This window comes from Canis lupus, chromosome 25, assembly GCF_048164855.1.
Source record: "Canis lupus baileyi chromosome 25, mCanLup2.hap1, whole genome shotgun sequence".
Taxonomy (NCBI): Eukaryota; Metazoa; Chordata; class Mammalia; order Carnivora; family Canidae; genus Canis; species Canis lupus.
Window position 1 is genome coordinate 18,817,034 of NC_132862.1, and position 15,770 is coordinate 18,832,803.

At 34.0% G+C, this 15,770-nt stretch overlaps 1 protein-coding gene across 1 annotated transcript in view; it reads left to right on the forward strand.

Annotated features, from left to right (window-relative positions):
- The window catches only part of ERGIC2 (ERGIC and golgi 2), a 37,734-nt gene that overhangs the window by 2,345 nt on the left and 19,619 nt on the right, over positions 1–15,770 (forward strand). Inside the window, exons 2-5 of the mRNA XM_072798483.1 lie at positions 6,676–6,818; positions 8,831–8,939; positions 10,808–10,854; positions 12,093–12,163. Coding sequence (XP_072654584.1) covers positions 6,713–6,818; positions 8,831–8,939; positions 10,808–10,854; positions 12,093–12,163 — 333 coding nt within the window. The 5' untranslated portion in view covers positions 6,676–6,712. The remainder of the gene's footprint in view (positions 1–6,675; positions 6,819–8,830; positions 8,940–10,807; positions 10,855–12,092; positions 12,164–15,770) is intronic.

The window sequence follows — 15,770 nt, forward strand, 5'->3', positions numbered from 1 at the left end:
ACCGGGAGCCCGATGTGGGATTCGATCCCGGGTCTCCAGGATCGCGCCCTGGGCCAAAGGCAGGCACCAAACCGCTGCGCCACCCAGGGATCCCGGTTAATATATCTTTAAACTCCATCTTCCAATGGCTTGCTTTCTTAAGCTGTTATCCTCTCAATTACTAAAAGGCACAAATTTCTCCTTTCTACTACTCCATACAATCTTATTATAGTCTAGGTCAGTTCTGCTCTAGGAGCCTTGTTAACCCATTCTCCTTGCATTTGGAGACATTCTATTATAAATGCATTTCATGTGTCCCTGACCTTTTCCACTTCAATTTTGTACAATTCTATTGAATAGTTAGTACAGTCAAGCTGTTATTTGAGGAGGATTATATTTGTGCCGATAGGCACTTCCAAAATTGTGTTGCCGTCACTCCACAGCCTCTCAGCTTTTCTATCAATTCCTATCATCCTCAGTCTATTCATGATATTATTAACTAATGTCAGGTACTATCCCACTTTCCTTAAAGACTTTCAAATATCTTACAAATCTTGGCATTTCTTTTGAGAATGAGAAATGTTTACCAAATGATTCACTTTTACCTTTGTTAGAAACTGTGAGGTAGCCATTATACCTCCCTCCCCCCCCTTTAAAGTAAAATATAACAGAGGATTCTATAATGTTGAGGATCTTTCCAAATTTGTCATATAGGTAGTAAGTGACTAGATATTAACCTAGGGTTTTGTTTTGTTTTTTTGATCACAAAACTCATATTTATACCATCTTACTCAGCTTCCAAGTATACCTTAAAAAAAAAAAAATCACTTAGAAGGTTATAAACATTTATTTGAATTATGTTGGGGTAAACAGTTTTATTTTATTTTATTTTTTTTATTTTTATTTTTTTTTTGGGGTAAACAGTTTTAAAAACAACATGAAGTCTTGTAAAAAGTCTAAGATTTAAAGTGAAAAGAGTAAGTACTTTTGGGGGTATATCTAGTATTTGTCAAGTGAACTAAGTTATCTTTCATCATAAAATTTTAAAGTATTCTAATGCAATATAATCAAGTAATTTCAAGTTACAGATAAATTTTTGTTTTGCTTTTTGTTTCTGAAGTTCATTGATGGCCTGGATAATACCTGTTCTGTGTCCTTTCTCATTCTTATTAATGGCTTGTGTGAGTTTCATAGGGTTGCTATAACAAATTACCATCAACTGGATGACTTAAAAACATCAACATGTATTCTCTCACAGTTCTGGAGGCTTGCAGGCTGAAATCAAGATGTTGCCAGAGCCATGTACCTCTAATGGTTCTAGGAAAGAATCCTTCCTTGTCTCTTGTAGCATCTGAGTAATCCCTGGCTCTCCTTGGTCTGTAGATGCATACCTGTATCTCTACTTCTATCTTCACATGGCATTTTCTCCTGGTTGTGTGTCTTCACATGGCCTTCTTATAAGAACATCAGTCACTGGATTTAGGGCTACCCTAATATCCAGTATGATCTCATCTTAACTAATTACATCTTCAAAGACCCAAATATTTCCAAATAAGGCCCATTCACAGATACCAGGATTAAGACCTCATTGATCCTTTTAAGGGACACACTTCAGGCCACAACATGGTCATATGTATTAATTAAATATTTCTTATATTGCCAAATATACATTAAAAATAGAAGTTAGTTCATAAAATGTGGATAGCAGGAGTAAAAATGTTTCCCCATTTTTGTTTGGAGAAGTAGTTAAACTTAAGCAGACTAAAAAGGTGCCACAAATTCTGTGTTTTAATTTGTCAAAGCGTCTGATAATCTCATTATATTTAAATGGATGCAGTGAGGAAATACGGGCTGTATGATATTACTTAGATTGAGTGTTGATAATGTGTATCTGTGTTCCAGCATGAAAGGTGGTTTCTTGTTTCTTGGGCAGTTTTTCAAAGCATTGTCTTAGTCTCAACTGTTATCAGTGACTTCCTAGACTTTTGTTTGTTTTAATTCTTAATAATACACATGACAATTTTGGGGAGAAATTGAAGAAAACAGCTATATTTCTGGAGATTCAGAAAGTATGAAGGGCAGCACCAACCACTGGACAAAGGAATCAAATGCATTGGCTCCTAAATTTTTAGATTTTGTGGAAGTACACAAAATAAGCGGCGGGGGTGGGGTGGGGTGGGTAGGTGGGCAGCGCTGGATTTGAGGACTGATGTAGAATTGCAGTTTTTATTTTTTATTTTTTTAAAAAGATTTTATTTATTTATTCATGAGAGACACACACAGAGAGAGAGAGAGAGAGGCAGAGACACAGGCAGAGGGAGAAGCAGGCTCCATGCAAGGAGCCTGATGTGGGACTCGATCCTGGGTCTCCAGGATCACGCCCTGGGCCAAAGGCAGGTGCTAAACCGCTGAGCCACCCAGGGATCCCAGAATTGCAGTTTTTAATCCAAAAATCAAAACAAACAAAATCTGGTTATTTACTTTTATCATTTCATAAAAGAAAGGACACACATTTTGACACACATAAATAAAGGCAGGAAATAGTCTCAGATACAAGATAAGTTTCCTATATTGTTCTTGGTTTTTAAATTAAGGTTCAGAAAAGAAAAGTTTATAGGAGAATGGCACTGACTTCTGGAAACTAGTGATCTAGGGTATTTCTTCTTTTTAAAAATTTATTTGAGAGAAAAAGAGAGCACAAGTTGAGAGGGGGGGTGGAGGAGCAGAGCAGAAAGGGAGAGAAAGAATCTCAAGCAGACTCCTTGCTGAGCATAGAGCCCAGTGCGGGGCTCCATCTCACAAAGCTGAGATCATGACCTGAGCGGAAACCAACAGTTGGATGCTTAACCAACTGAGCCACCCAGGTGCTCAGATCTAGGATATTTATAAATACATTTTTAAAAATGGCTGACCAAGCATATAAAGTGGGAATGGGAACAGTGGAACTGGACAACTGGGCGAGGTCCGAGGGATTGGATACAAAGGGAAAATAAAGAACAAATTCTATCCTGGTTAGGAAATTAAAGAGCTGGAAGGATAATTGGTTCTGCTCAGAGAGGAAAATTACTATTTTAGATTTTAGAGATGAAACAGTTTTAAAAGTTAAGAGGAGCCAAAACATGATCTTGTGTGTGGCTTTGCATAGATGGAAGTCACTGGCATAGAAAATCTGTTACACTTGCATGGTAAAAGTGTTATCATTGTGAATGAATGCCATAGGATGAGTGTCATAGGGTTGTGACTTGCAAAGCATTGTGATGGAATGGGAAAGAAGAGAAGCATATTGAATAATCCAGGTGCTAGAGTCATTAAGGAAATTTTAAATATATCCAGGTGTTAATAGAAGATGATCACAAGTACTGAAGTATCAGTGTACATGGTGATTTGGAGCATGGATTTGGGATTCAATCCAGGTTCTATCACTTGCTGTGTGGTCCTGCAAAAATTACTTGACTGTTCTGTGCCTCATTTTCCTTTTCTATAAATGAGAATAAAATAGTATCTGTTTCAGAGTCATAGAGGATTCAATGAATAAATATGTAAAATGCTTTAGGAAATACTTAATACATAGTATGAAAGCTCTAATTCTGTGTAGTTTATGTGTTTATTATTATTAGAAGTAGACTTGGAATGGGAAGAGATGGTTGAGAAATCATAATAAAACATGTGCTGCTTTACCTGATGAGTCTCAAAAATGGAGTAAGGATTTGAAGGGAATTACCACCAGGAAAATGTCAAGTTTCTGAAGAGAGCAGGTAAAAGGATACTTTTAGAAATACTAGAAGTTATTAGATAACTTGTTCATATCAAAAAAGTGGCTCTATAGAGTGGCAAGTATTGGAGATGGAGTGGATTTCTTGGGTGTTAAGTTAGTGCTGATCTAACAGGAATGGGTCAGGAGTGGCAGTGTCTATTCTAGAAGAGTAATTGTGAAAAATAAGAATGGAAGATGCTAGATAGAAGCTGGGAAGCAACCAAGTGGAAGGAGTGCTGAATAAGCTGTATGAATTGTTAGAAGGTTTGTAAAATTTACAATTTAAAATAAAGCATTTATAAAGCTTATAAAAATAAAGTTTAGGAGTAAAATTCAGTTTTATTCATTTACTCAGCAATGCTATCTATACTTATGTGTCAGCCACTGTTCTGAGTACTAGGACTACTAGAATGAAAAAAAAAACCAAAAATTCTCCTTGTGGATCTTATTTTTTTATATATTTAGTTACATAACTGTTTTAATTAGAACGTTGTGCTGTCATGGGTATTTCTGGAGAAATTTCCTTCCTTCCGTCTTCCCTCCCTTCCTCCCTTCCATCCTTCTATTTTTCCCTTAGTATTTATTGAATGTCTCTGTGCCATGTGTTGGAGATATGCAGGTCAATTAGATAGATTCCTGCTCTAACATTATACTGGAGAAGTTAAAAAAGTGATTGATTCTGAATTGTCTTTGGAATGACCCAATGAAGATATCATAGAAAGAAAAATACATATATGTCTGCGAGAGATTTGTACTGGGAATAAAGATTTGAGAGGAAATAGCATGTAGATGAAAATTGTAGGAGTGGGAGATCACTGGGAGAAAATGGCATTGGGAGGGAGCACTTAGTGCAGAATCTGAAAGGAAGAATCTGCACAGTAAGCAAAAGAAGGTCTTTGAGATAAATGAAAATCAGAAGTGTGGTATCACTTAAGCCAAGGTAAGATGCTATTTTAAGAAATCATAAGCTGTTTTTTTTCAGAGACAGAATTAAACACTACAAAACAAAAAGTGTCCATAGGATTTTGTACTAAAAAAGTTGTTAATGACCTAGCTTAGAGCAAATTTAGCTAAGAGGTGAGCATGTAGTGAGGAAGTAGTCATAGTGTACAAATGGGGACTATTCTTTTTTTTTTTTTTTAAAGTAAAATCTACCCCCAACATGGGCCTCAAACTCACCACCCTGAGATGGAGCCACAAGCTCTATTGACTGAGTCAGCCAAGTGTCTGAAGAATTCATTCTTTTAAGTTTGGCTTCTAGATAAGCAGCCAGGGATCTATAGTTGGAGTTGGACTTGATCTTAAATGTAAAGCTTTGTTCTAAAGATAAGAGGTTTGGGCATATTTAGTATTTAATTCCAATAAGAATGAGTAGAACTTGAAAGATTGAAGAATGATCAGTCTTGGTGTACTTACCAGGTACAGAAAAGAAATTTGATTACTCTGAGTTGAACGAACTTAGGCAGCACAGCCTATGCCTATAAACACTCAGAAGCTTAATTTACAAATGAGAATACTAGTTTTATAATTGTCATGGGGATCAGAAACTCAGCTGTCAACTGCATGTCTCATTTTTCCTTAAGAAAAACATACATATGAGAAGCAAAAGTTTAATCTGAAGGCCATGTTGTGCATATGGAACAGGAAGTAGAAGTTAGTTGGACATTTTTAATGGCAAATGAAATCAACATAATAAGGCACCCAGTTTCACTTTAGAACAGTAGCCCCCTTACGGATTAATAGTACCCCTGGTTAGGGACTGGTCTCTTGGGTGTTCATGATCACTGCCAGTTTTTATTTCTCTGACTCTTTTTTGTTCACAAATGCCTTCTATGGCCTATTCTTTCCATATTAATCCTACCCATTAGATTTCAGATAAGTCATTGGACTTTCTTCTAGAGACATTCTTTTTCTTTTAGTGATTTTTGCAACCATTTGATTTATTTTATTGGGTGTTGATTTTATTAATACCACTTTGATTTCTGGTAATGCTTTATAGTATCACCTATAGCATTATTTATATAAACCAGTCTTAGATTATACAAAAATTTGAGAATTCAGTTATTTTTATGGTTTTGTAACCAATTTTAGATATAGTTGTCATACTGATTTTAAAAAAAAGAATACCAAGCAGTTTTTAAATAATGTTTTTATTGTAAAAATAGATAATTTGGAAAATCCAAAATTTTGTTTGACAGTTAAAATCCTCCCATTCTCTACTTCTAACATTTTTGCATATAGACTTTGAATCAGTTTTTTGTATATCTTTCCTTTTTTCCATAAAACTGGACTTATGCAACCTTCTACTCTTTTACTAATTATTATGAGTATTTTCCTATGTCATTAAATGTTTTCTTTTGTAAGATTTTCAATGTTTACATACATTCAGAGCTTTTAATTCACCATAGTTTGTGTATTGCCTACCCAGCATTTGTTTCTACACTATTTAAAATTAACAATATGAGAATTATCCTCATACTGAGAATTATCCTCATAAAGTTTTGGTGACAACCAGATTATTACCTTGGGATATATTCCTAAAAAGAGAATTTACTTAGTCAGAAGAGGAGTGGTGAATATTTATATTCTTGCAAGAGATTAGCATACCTCATTTATTTCATTGTCATCTATTAGTGGGAATGTGTTATTTTCATATTTGCTAATTTAATAGAAGAAAAATTATTTGTGTATTTAAATATTATAAGTGTGAATTGCTTTTTACTTTTTTGCTATTTTATATGTTTTTTTTTTTGTATAAATTGCCTTTGTGTTTTTTGTCAGGGTGGGATGGAGAAAGGAGAAGTGCAGATAAGTATACACTTTTTCCTCAAGAAGGAATGAAAGTATTAAGTTGTTCCAATAACATTTGCCAGTTATCTAAAATTAAAAGATATCTTTGTATTGTTTTTAGAGTATTCATTTATTCATAATTTATTCCTTAGCATGACTATATGAAAGAAAAAGAAGGTTTTCCTGAAGATGAGGCGACTGAATCGGAAAAAAACCTTAAGTTTGGTGAAAGAGTTGGATGCCTTTCCAAAGGTTCCTGACAGCTATGTAGAGACTTCAGCCAGTGGGGGTACAGGTGAGTATCAGCTCCAGTTCAAATTCCTTCACTGAGTGCAGCTTCTCAGGGAGCCAGTCAACAACATAAAGAAATGTAGCCATGAAGAACTCATCAATGAATTGAGTAATAACTTTGTGACTGGTCTGTCCTCATGTCACACTATTTGCCTTAATTTTATTTTCATATATATTCTCTTTGGCATCTAACCCAGTGCAGTCTATGCATTTAGCAGTGTTTATTAAAACATTACTGAACAAGTTAATCTAATTTTACTGCTTTGGTGCTCTTGAGTTATGTATAATTATAAATAGAATTGAACTTGGAAGAAGATATTTCATGACTTTGGTCCTATTTTGGTTAAGAATAAATCAATTTAGACATTCTAATAGAAATTCTTAAATTTCACATTACTGGAGAGAGACAGCATTGAGGTAATAGTTAAGAGTTCAGACTCTGGAACCAGACTCTGAATTTAAATCCAACCTCTAACCATTCCTAACCACTTAAGGAAGTTTTTTAATCCATCTATGCTTTAGTTTCTTCTTCCATGAAATGGGTATAATATCAATATCTGGTGAGGTTATTTTAGTGATTAAGTAAATTAATATTTTAAAAATGCTTAATGCAGTACCTGGTACAAATAAAAGTTTTCATTAAATAAAATATGAAATATATAAGAAAAGTATATGCCTATAATAGTATTTACTGTATTTCTTTCCCCATGAAGAGCTAATAGAATATTTCACATAAGATTGACATTTCATTTGGTAAAATGTGTAAAGTTGCTTACTATTTCTGATCTGTGATTTTTGGCAATGAAAATAGTGCAAGTTCTTGTTGCACAATCCACTTTAAGTGTATTTTGTCATAGTATAAGATAGTTCTTTTAGTGAGATCTTCTATTTGCTTTCATAAATGAGGTGATGTATTTGGGAGATTCCAAAGTAGATGAGGGTTTTATTAGAGATTTGGAGATGTTATTTGAGTTTCTGGCACAAAGATTGTCATGGCTTCTCAGGAGCTAAGAATTAGTCTAGTTTTGTTTTTTATAGATTGGGCTACAGGCATGGATGTGTTTTTAATTATGAGGGGACTGCTTTCAAATTTTTTGTTTAAGATTTATGCTTTCATCATTTATCATCTATGGCATTGCTATAGAGAAGAAAGGAAAAACTTTGTGTCTTGTGAAATTTGACAAATCTGCTTAATGAAAGATACCCTTAATTTTTTTTTTTTTAAGATTTTATTTATTCATGAGAGACACACAGAGAGAGAGAGAGAGGCAGAGACACAGGCAGAGGGAGAAGCAGGCTCCATGCAGGGAGGCCGACATGGGACTCAATCTCGGGTCCCCAGGATTAGGCCCTGGGCTAAAGGCAGCGCTAAAAACACTGACCCACATGGGCTGCCCAAGATACCCTTAATATTGATGAGATAAAATGCTTCTCAGTAGTAGAAATGTTTGTGTTCAAATAAGTCAATCGAAGAAGGACAAACATTATATGGTCTCATTCATTTGGGGAATATAAAAAATAGTAAAAGGGAATAAAGGGGAAAGGAGAAAAAATGAGTGGGAAATATCAGAAAGGGAGACAGGACATGAGAGACTCCTAACTCTGGGAAATGAACTAGGGGTGGTGGAAGGGGAGGTGGGTGGGGGGTGGGGTCGAATGGGTGATGGGCACTGAGGGGGGCACTTGATGGGGGCACTTGATGGGATGAGCACTGGGTGTTATTCTATATGTTGGCAAATTGAACAACAATAAAAAATAAATTTATAAAAAAAAAGAAAAATGTTTGTGTTCATGTTTGTGCTCATTAAATCCTCATTTTTGAGCTGCTTTAAAAAGAAGTCTGTAATGAACATTTTAAGGAAAACCTTTTATAGTAGTATCCATTCACATGGCAATCATAAAAGAGCTTTCTTTGCTAATTTTAATCTCACTTAAAATAGTTTCCTGTTGTTTACTTTTTAAGAATTGTTTTAATTCTGTTTTTTTGTTTGTTTGTTTGTTTGTTTGATTTCTCAGTTTCTCTAATAGCATTTACCACTATGGCTTTATTAACCATAATGGAATTTTCAGTATATCAAGATACATGGATGAAGTACGAATATGAAGTAGATAAGGATTTTTCTAGGTAACTTCATTTTTCTTCTTGAAATACCTTTAGATTCAAATTGTTTTAAGGTTAGCATATATTTTTAAAAATTTTTTCTAACCTTTTATACTTGGTTTATTTTAGTTCTGAAGAAATAGTCCTGAAAAATTCTCCTTAATTGCATGCATTAGGTGAAACATTTTAGAATCATTTCAGTACTGGTTAAATTTTAAAAGAGAGATCTTCTTGATTTAGTATGTACTGTATATGATGGTTAGGAGAACATAATGTATATATTTTTTGTAGATGCTGAAATATTAGAAATCATTTAAAGTTTTGAAACTGTTTTCTCTTTAGATTTTGAAATATCTTACTGACTTGTGTGTGTTGGAAAACAGTTTAAAGCTACATTGTATATGCTTATAACTAGATTTTTAGAAATTATATCTAAACAAAATTTTACTGTAAATAATATCACTTTTAACTCTTTGAAAAGATATGTTTTATTTATTTGTATTTTGATTTTTTAATGATTGGAGGTAACAGTTTTATAATGTTAAGTTTGCACTAGTTGGAGAGGAGTGTCCTTTACTTCTCAATTCTGATTCTAGTTCTGCCATTTACTAGCTGTGTGACTTTAGGGAAGTTACCAAATCTGTATTTGGATGTGCTTCAGTCTCCTTTTTCATAAAATAGGGATAATAGGTATAGTACATGCTTCCTGGAGTTAATGAGAATTAAGTAAATCAATATTTGTTAATTGCCATGTAACCATGGGCAAATCAGACAACTGACTTCTTTTCTTTTAGGTCTCAGTATCTTCATCTGTAATATGAACGTTATTCTAGATACCATTAGTTTTCAAAGAATTTGTTGTTTTTATTATTTTGTTGTTTTTAGCACCAATGAATCACTTTTTTGCTTTTTTTCCAAATGAAGTATTATGTAGGTTACTCCATAAGCATAATGGGGATGCCCAGAAGCCTGGCCACTTTGCCTCATTCTCTGGTTCCTACAGCATCTTCTAAGCCTAAACTCCACAGTTATTTGGAACACAGTTTGAGTTCTAGACAATTTTAAGAGGATATGAAGCTCTGAAAATCTGTAGTTCCTATTGAAACCAGAGAAATACTATTAGAGTGAAAAAGTTTTGATTGGAAGCATAGGACAGGACTGACACTGATTGTACTCATTCTGTTATTCATGGTGCTTAATTATTTCTGATATTTTAAAATTAATTTGATTTGAACTGATCCTTTGAAAATAAAGCATTTGAAAAGGCTACACAAAACTGTAATCATCAAAGGTTTTTTTTTTCCTGGCAGTTTGGTGCATTTATTCTAGGCCACTCAGACTTAGTTTCCATTATGCCATTTTAGTGGTTATGGGATCTACAGCCAGGCATTTACTCTGCTCTGAAAACAACTGGCTTATCTGCAAAACTGGGAAGTTATCTACTTTATAGGTCCATGGTAAAGGATAAAAAAGATAATAATTGTAGGGCATCAGGCGTAATGCCTAATATATTTATTTGATAAATGGAAGAGAAATACTTGTCATTTCTAACTTCTTATTTTGAAAATTTTACATTCTTAAAAGAATATTCTATGTAGGGTTTATATAAAGAGACTTCTCTGAGTTGCTTGGAGTAATTGTTGAGTTACCACTATTAAATTAAAGGATACTGTGCTAAAAACCTGTGAAATCAGAAAGGCTTTTAGAATAATTGCAAAATATAGAATTTTTATTTTTAAAGTGCCTTTGTTTCGACCATAAGAAAATGCTATCCAAGTTCTAATCAGTGTATCTTACTCTGTTTGAAATCCAAATTTTCATGATCAGTTGATTTATATTTCTCATGTTTTGATTACTTGGTAGGTACTAATATTTCCTTTTTTGTCTTTTAGCAAATTGAGAATCAATATAGATATTACTGTTGCTATGAAGTGTCAATGTAAGTACACCTTTAACTTGTTAAGTCCATGTATCATTTATGGTTTAAACAATTGTTAGTAAAAAGTAAAACAATGGTAGTGTTTTAACTTTATTTATCCCTTTATGATATCTTAAAATGCTATGGTAATGTTATTTAATAATGCAAGTTGTTTTGCTCCCCAGCTGATATTCTTTAAATTTCTTTTCCATGAGGAGGAGAGATTTAAGTTTCACCTTAATATAATTAAAAGAAAATTGAAAGTTTTTGTAAGTCAGAGTTCTTATGTATATCCTTTTTTTCTTGTTTAGAGTTACCAGTTTTATACCCATACTCCACAAAATATCCTGTTTCACTGTTTTGGTTTATCACCCTTTACTGTACTCTGCATATTAAAATATGGATCCAAATCTTTTAACCAGATAATGTGTTACCCTTTTCTATTTTCTTCTCTGGCTTCACTTGATTATACTGATAAAAGTGGGAAAATGTTATTATGTTAGGTAGATAATGTTTGAATCAGTATTGCTCTCAAAAGTGAGGATGTTTTTGCATGAAAGATATCTTTTAAATTACTGCTTGGGATGTAGAGACTACAAGTTCAGTAGCCGAGACAACATTTTTTAAACTGTGAAATAGTTTAATTAAGGAGATTAATTTCTGGGAGATTTCATCTCAGAGAAATTTTAAATTTCTTTCCCTTTTCATTTATTTTTCCTTATGGTAGTGGTTTTAAGAGTAAAGAAACACTTTATATCTAAACTATGAGTTTGTTACTACTGAATATATCATACTTTTGCCTTATTTTAGATAATCGAATACCATTAAAATTTTGCCTTCTCAAAATAAACTTTTCCTATTTGTTGATTTTTTTTAAAAAAGTCATCAGTAACGTTCTCTTAAAATTTCTTTTAATTTCTAGAAATAATTTTAATATTTAATATTTCATTTGGCAGCCATTTAATTTAGTAGTTATGATTAGGTTCTTAATTTTTGCAAAGCTCTGAGGTTCAGTGAAATTTATTCTTTTTACTATGAGATTGAGTCATATTCTTTACTGAATAAGAACTAGAAAAAGTATTATTGATTTTTTGAATAGTTTCTACCAAAACTGTATAATTCTACTATTATAACTTTTGAACAAATGGAATGGGAAAATGATTTCATGTATTTGATTTTTCTGTTAGACATTTAGACTTGTTAATTAAGATTTAGTTTAGCTCTGAACATGGAATGTAAACTTCTAATTTTTTTTGCAGATGTTGGAGCAGATGTATTGGATTTAGCAGAAACAATGGTTGCATCTGCAGATGGTCTAGTTTATGAGCCAGTAAGTTTAATGGACTTTTTTTTTTAATAATATGCTATGAGGTATTGTTTTCTTGAAGACAGTTTTTTTTTTTAATAAATTAATTTTTTATTGGTGTTCAATTTACCAACATACAGAATAACACCCAGTGCTCATCCCGTCAAGTGTGCCCCTCAGTGCCTGTCACCCATTCACCCCCACCCCCCGCCCTCCTCCCCTTCCTCCACCCCTAGTTCGTTTCCCAGAGTTCGGAGTCTTTACGTTCTGTCTCCCTTTCTGATATTTCCCACACATTTCTTCTCCCTTCTCTTATATTCCCTTTCACTGTTATTTATATTCCCCAAATGAATGAGAACATACACTGTTTGTCCTTCTCCGATTGACTTACTGCACTCAGCATAATACCCTCCAGTTCCATCCACGTTGAAGCAAATGGTGGGTATTTGTCGTTTCTAACGGCTGAGGAATATTCCATTGTATACATAAACCACATCTTCTTCATCCATTCATCTTTCGATGGACACCAAGGCTCCTTCCACAGTTTGGCTATTGTGGACATTGCTGCTAGAAACATCGGGGTGCAGGTGTCCTGGCGTTTGAAGACAGTTTTGATATTTACTTTTAGTTTTGTCTGAGCTAGCTTTTAAAAAATATATATATATATATTTTTTTTAATTTAAAAGTAACCTGTATTCTTTGTGGAGGTTTCTAATACCAAAGCCTTGAGATAACCATTGTTAGCATTTCAGATAAGCCTCTAAAATCTGTTTTACAACCTTATTCATGTATTATATTTTTTTAATGCTTCCTAATAGTTTCTGTTTCTCTTTTCTTATATTTGCTGTAATGATGAAGTTTTTCTTCTTTTCCTCCAATGATTTGGAAATTCTATATCCTATTTGTATTCTACTTTTAGCAAATTTAAGTCTTTAAAAATGTTTGAGCTGTATTCCTTTTAACAATTCTTACCATATGATGGTGAATTTTATGGAGTGGTTCTCAGTATCTCAATTGATAATTCTTATTTTAGATGCATATTTCAAACTTCACCTGAGTTCTGGGAGATTACCCTGATCTAGCAGGATCAATCTTCTTTTCAGTGCCTTCATTACATTTTAAAATACAATGGTTGTATTTTTTATATATATGTCACAGATCATATATCTATATATCATATATCCTTAATGTATCTCAGATCATTCAATTTTTTTATGTCTTCATGATGCCAAATTTCATTGAGAAATAATTAGAAAAACTTAACATTTTTCTCCTTATTTCTAGGACTAGTATCATAGAGGAAAATTAGCCCTCATACCTGAGATGGACCACTTTTTTCAAGTTAATGAATCTTTTCATGTGTTTATTTATTTATTGTTCATCTTTAGGATGAGGATATAAGTGGCCTATTAAGCCAGTGAGAGTTGACATAGACTGTTGAGTTATGTCAATTTTTATGTGACCCTCCTTCTCCAACACACACACATTTTTTCAGACCTAGATGAAAGGAGGAAAGGGTAAAAGTTCAGATATACTGTGTTTTTTTAAGAGTCATATTAGCTTCAGATGCTTTTGAAAAGGAAGGAAGGAGTCCGTATTGGGTCCACGATGGCAGAGTGGTTCACCAGGGCACTCCAAATTTCCTTATGTTTGCTTTGACAGGCTTAATTTTGCTAGGGTAACTCCTCCTTTCTTTAGCTTGTGTGACTGTCCTCATTAGCAGCCAACCGTGGCAGTATTCTTGCTTAATTTAGAACACTGTCCAGGACACAGATAAGCTAGGAATAACACTGCTGTGGGATGTCCTCACTGTGTGGTCTCTGGCACTTGATTGAACTCCTTGAAAATGCTCCTAGGAAAGGAGATTGCCTCTTTCTCAGGTGTCTTACCATTTTATTACATGTTCCTCTCTTTCTCTGAGTGAGGGACTTTTCTTGTTTCCTACATAGACTTCTCTGTGCCATGAAATGAGTTATGGGTTGGGCTCTTTTCTCAATTTTGTCTCCCTTATACGCAGTCTTACATAAATTCTTGAAAATTTCCAGTATGTGGATGCTAATTTAAAATGACAATATAGAGTGTTTTCTATATTTTCTGTATCTTTGAACACTGTGAAAATTTGATTATGAGGAGACTTAATCATCTTAAACTTATCCTCTAAAATTTACTTAATGCTTTTCTTGTCTCCCATTCCTACCCTTTTTTTCTTCACATTTGTTAAGTCCTTGGTTTTGTTTATATCTATTTTTCTGGAGAGCTTGTCTTTCTAGCTAGCTTTTAAGCTCCTGAGAAGCATTAAATTTATTTTCCTGTGTTTCATAAGATGTGAAGTATAGTGCCCTGTTAGATATTAGGCACTAAAGGAACATGCTAGATTTATGTAAATGTAACAAGATTGCTGATTATTCTACTGTAAACAATTTCTGCCATCTCTTCCAGTCATTTGTGGAATAGGAACATTTTATTTAAATTTAACTGTCATATAATTAAAAGTCATGTCTTGACCAGACGGGAACTTAAAAATATCCAGTTGTTGGGATCCCTGGATCCCGTGGGGAGCCTGCTGTGCCCTCTACCTATGTCTCTGCCTCTCTGTCTCTCATGAATAAATAAAATCTTAAAAAAAATTAAGAACTATTATTTTTTTAAGATTTTATTTATTTGAGAGAGCAAGAAAGCATGAGCAGAGGAAGGGGCAGAGGGAGAAGGAGAAGCAGACTCCCTGCTCAGCAGGGAGCCTGATATGGGGCTCGATCCCAGGACCCTGAAATCACAACTTGAGCCAAAGGCAGACGCTTAACCTAGGTGCCCCTAAGTAAGAATTATTAATGTAAAATTATTTGAGATAATTTTTACTTCTTTTTATGTTTTCATACTTACTGTCCTAATATGCACTCTGAATATTAAAAACATAGCCCTGATGACTTTACTAGTTTCCAAATAATGATCACAATATGCTGTGAGAGTTACTACTTTGCTGCTTACTATTATGTTTTATTACTATTTCTTTACTTAAAGAATTTAAAAACTGCTTAAAAGTGAGGAATCTGACAGAGCTGGGTTTGTATACTAACTCTTAAGGTCTGTGATTTTGGAAAAAGTTTTGAACCTGTTGAGCTTCCTCCTCATAAAAAAGGCAAGACTGATAACAGACTCACAGGTTGTTCTGAAGGCTAAGTGAGGTAAGAAATTAAGTAGCATAGTATCTAGCATGAAGTTGGCTACTCAGTAGTTCCTTTACCCCCGGGCCCCTTGTGCCCAGTACTACACTATGCAGTTTGGGGAAGTAAAAGAAAGAATCATAGCCCCCACTGTCAAAAGTTTTATCTACAAGGGTAACTGGGAAGCAATTGCATGCAGCCTCCTGTTTGCTATGGTGTGCTTTACAGAAGCATTTTCCTTGTGTGCTATGGTGGAGAAAAGGTTGGGAAGCATGCTGTAGACAAGATCAGCAAGAGGAGTAATCAGAGATGATTTCACTGTAATCAGAACGATAGGGGCAATTTAACCTGGAGGGTCTGGTACGTAGGATTTAGATAGACGAGAGGGTCACAATTACAGGAGAGGAAGTTTCCAGGTTGGTATAATTAAATTAACAAAGGCAGAGAGGTAGAACTGCTTGATAAAATGA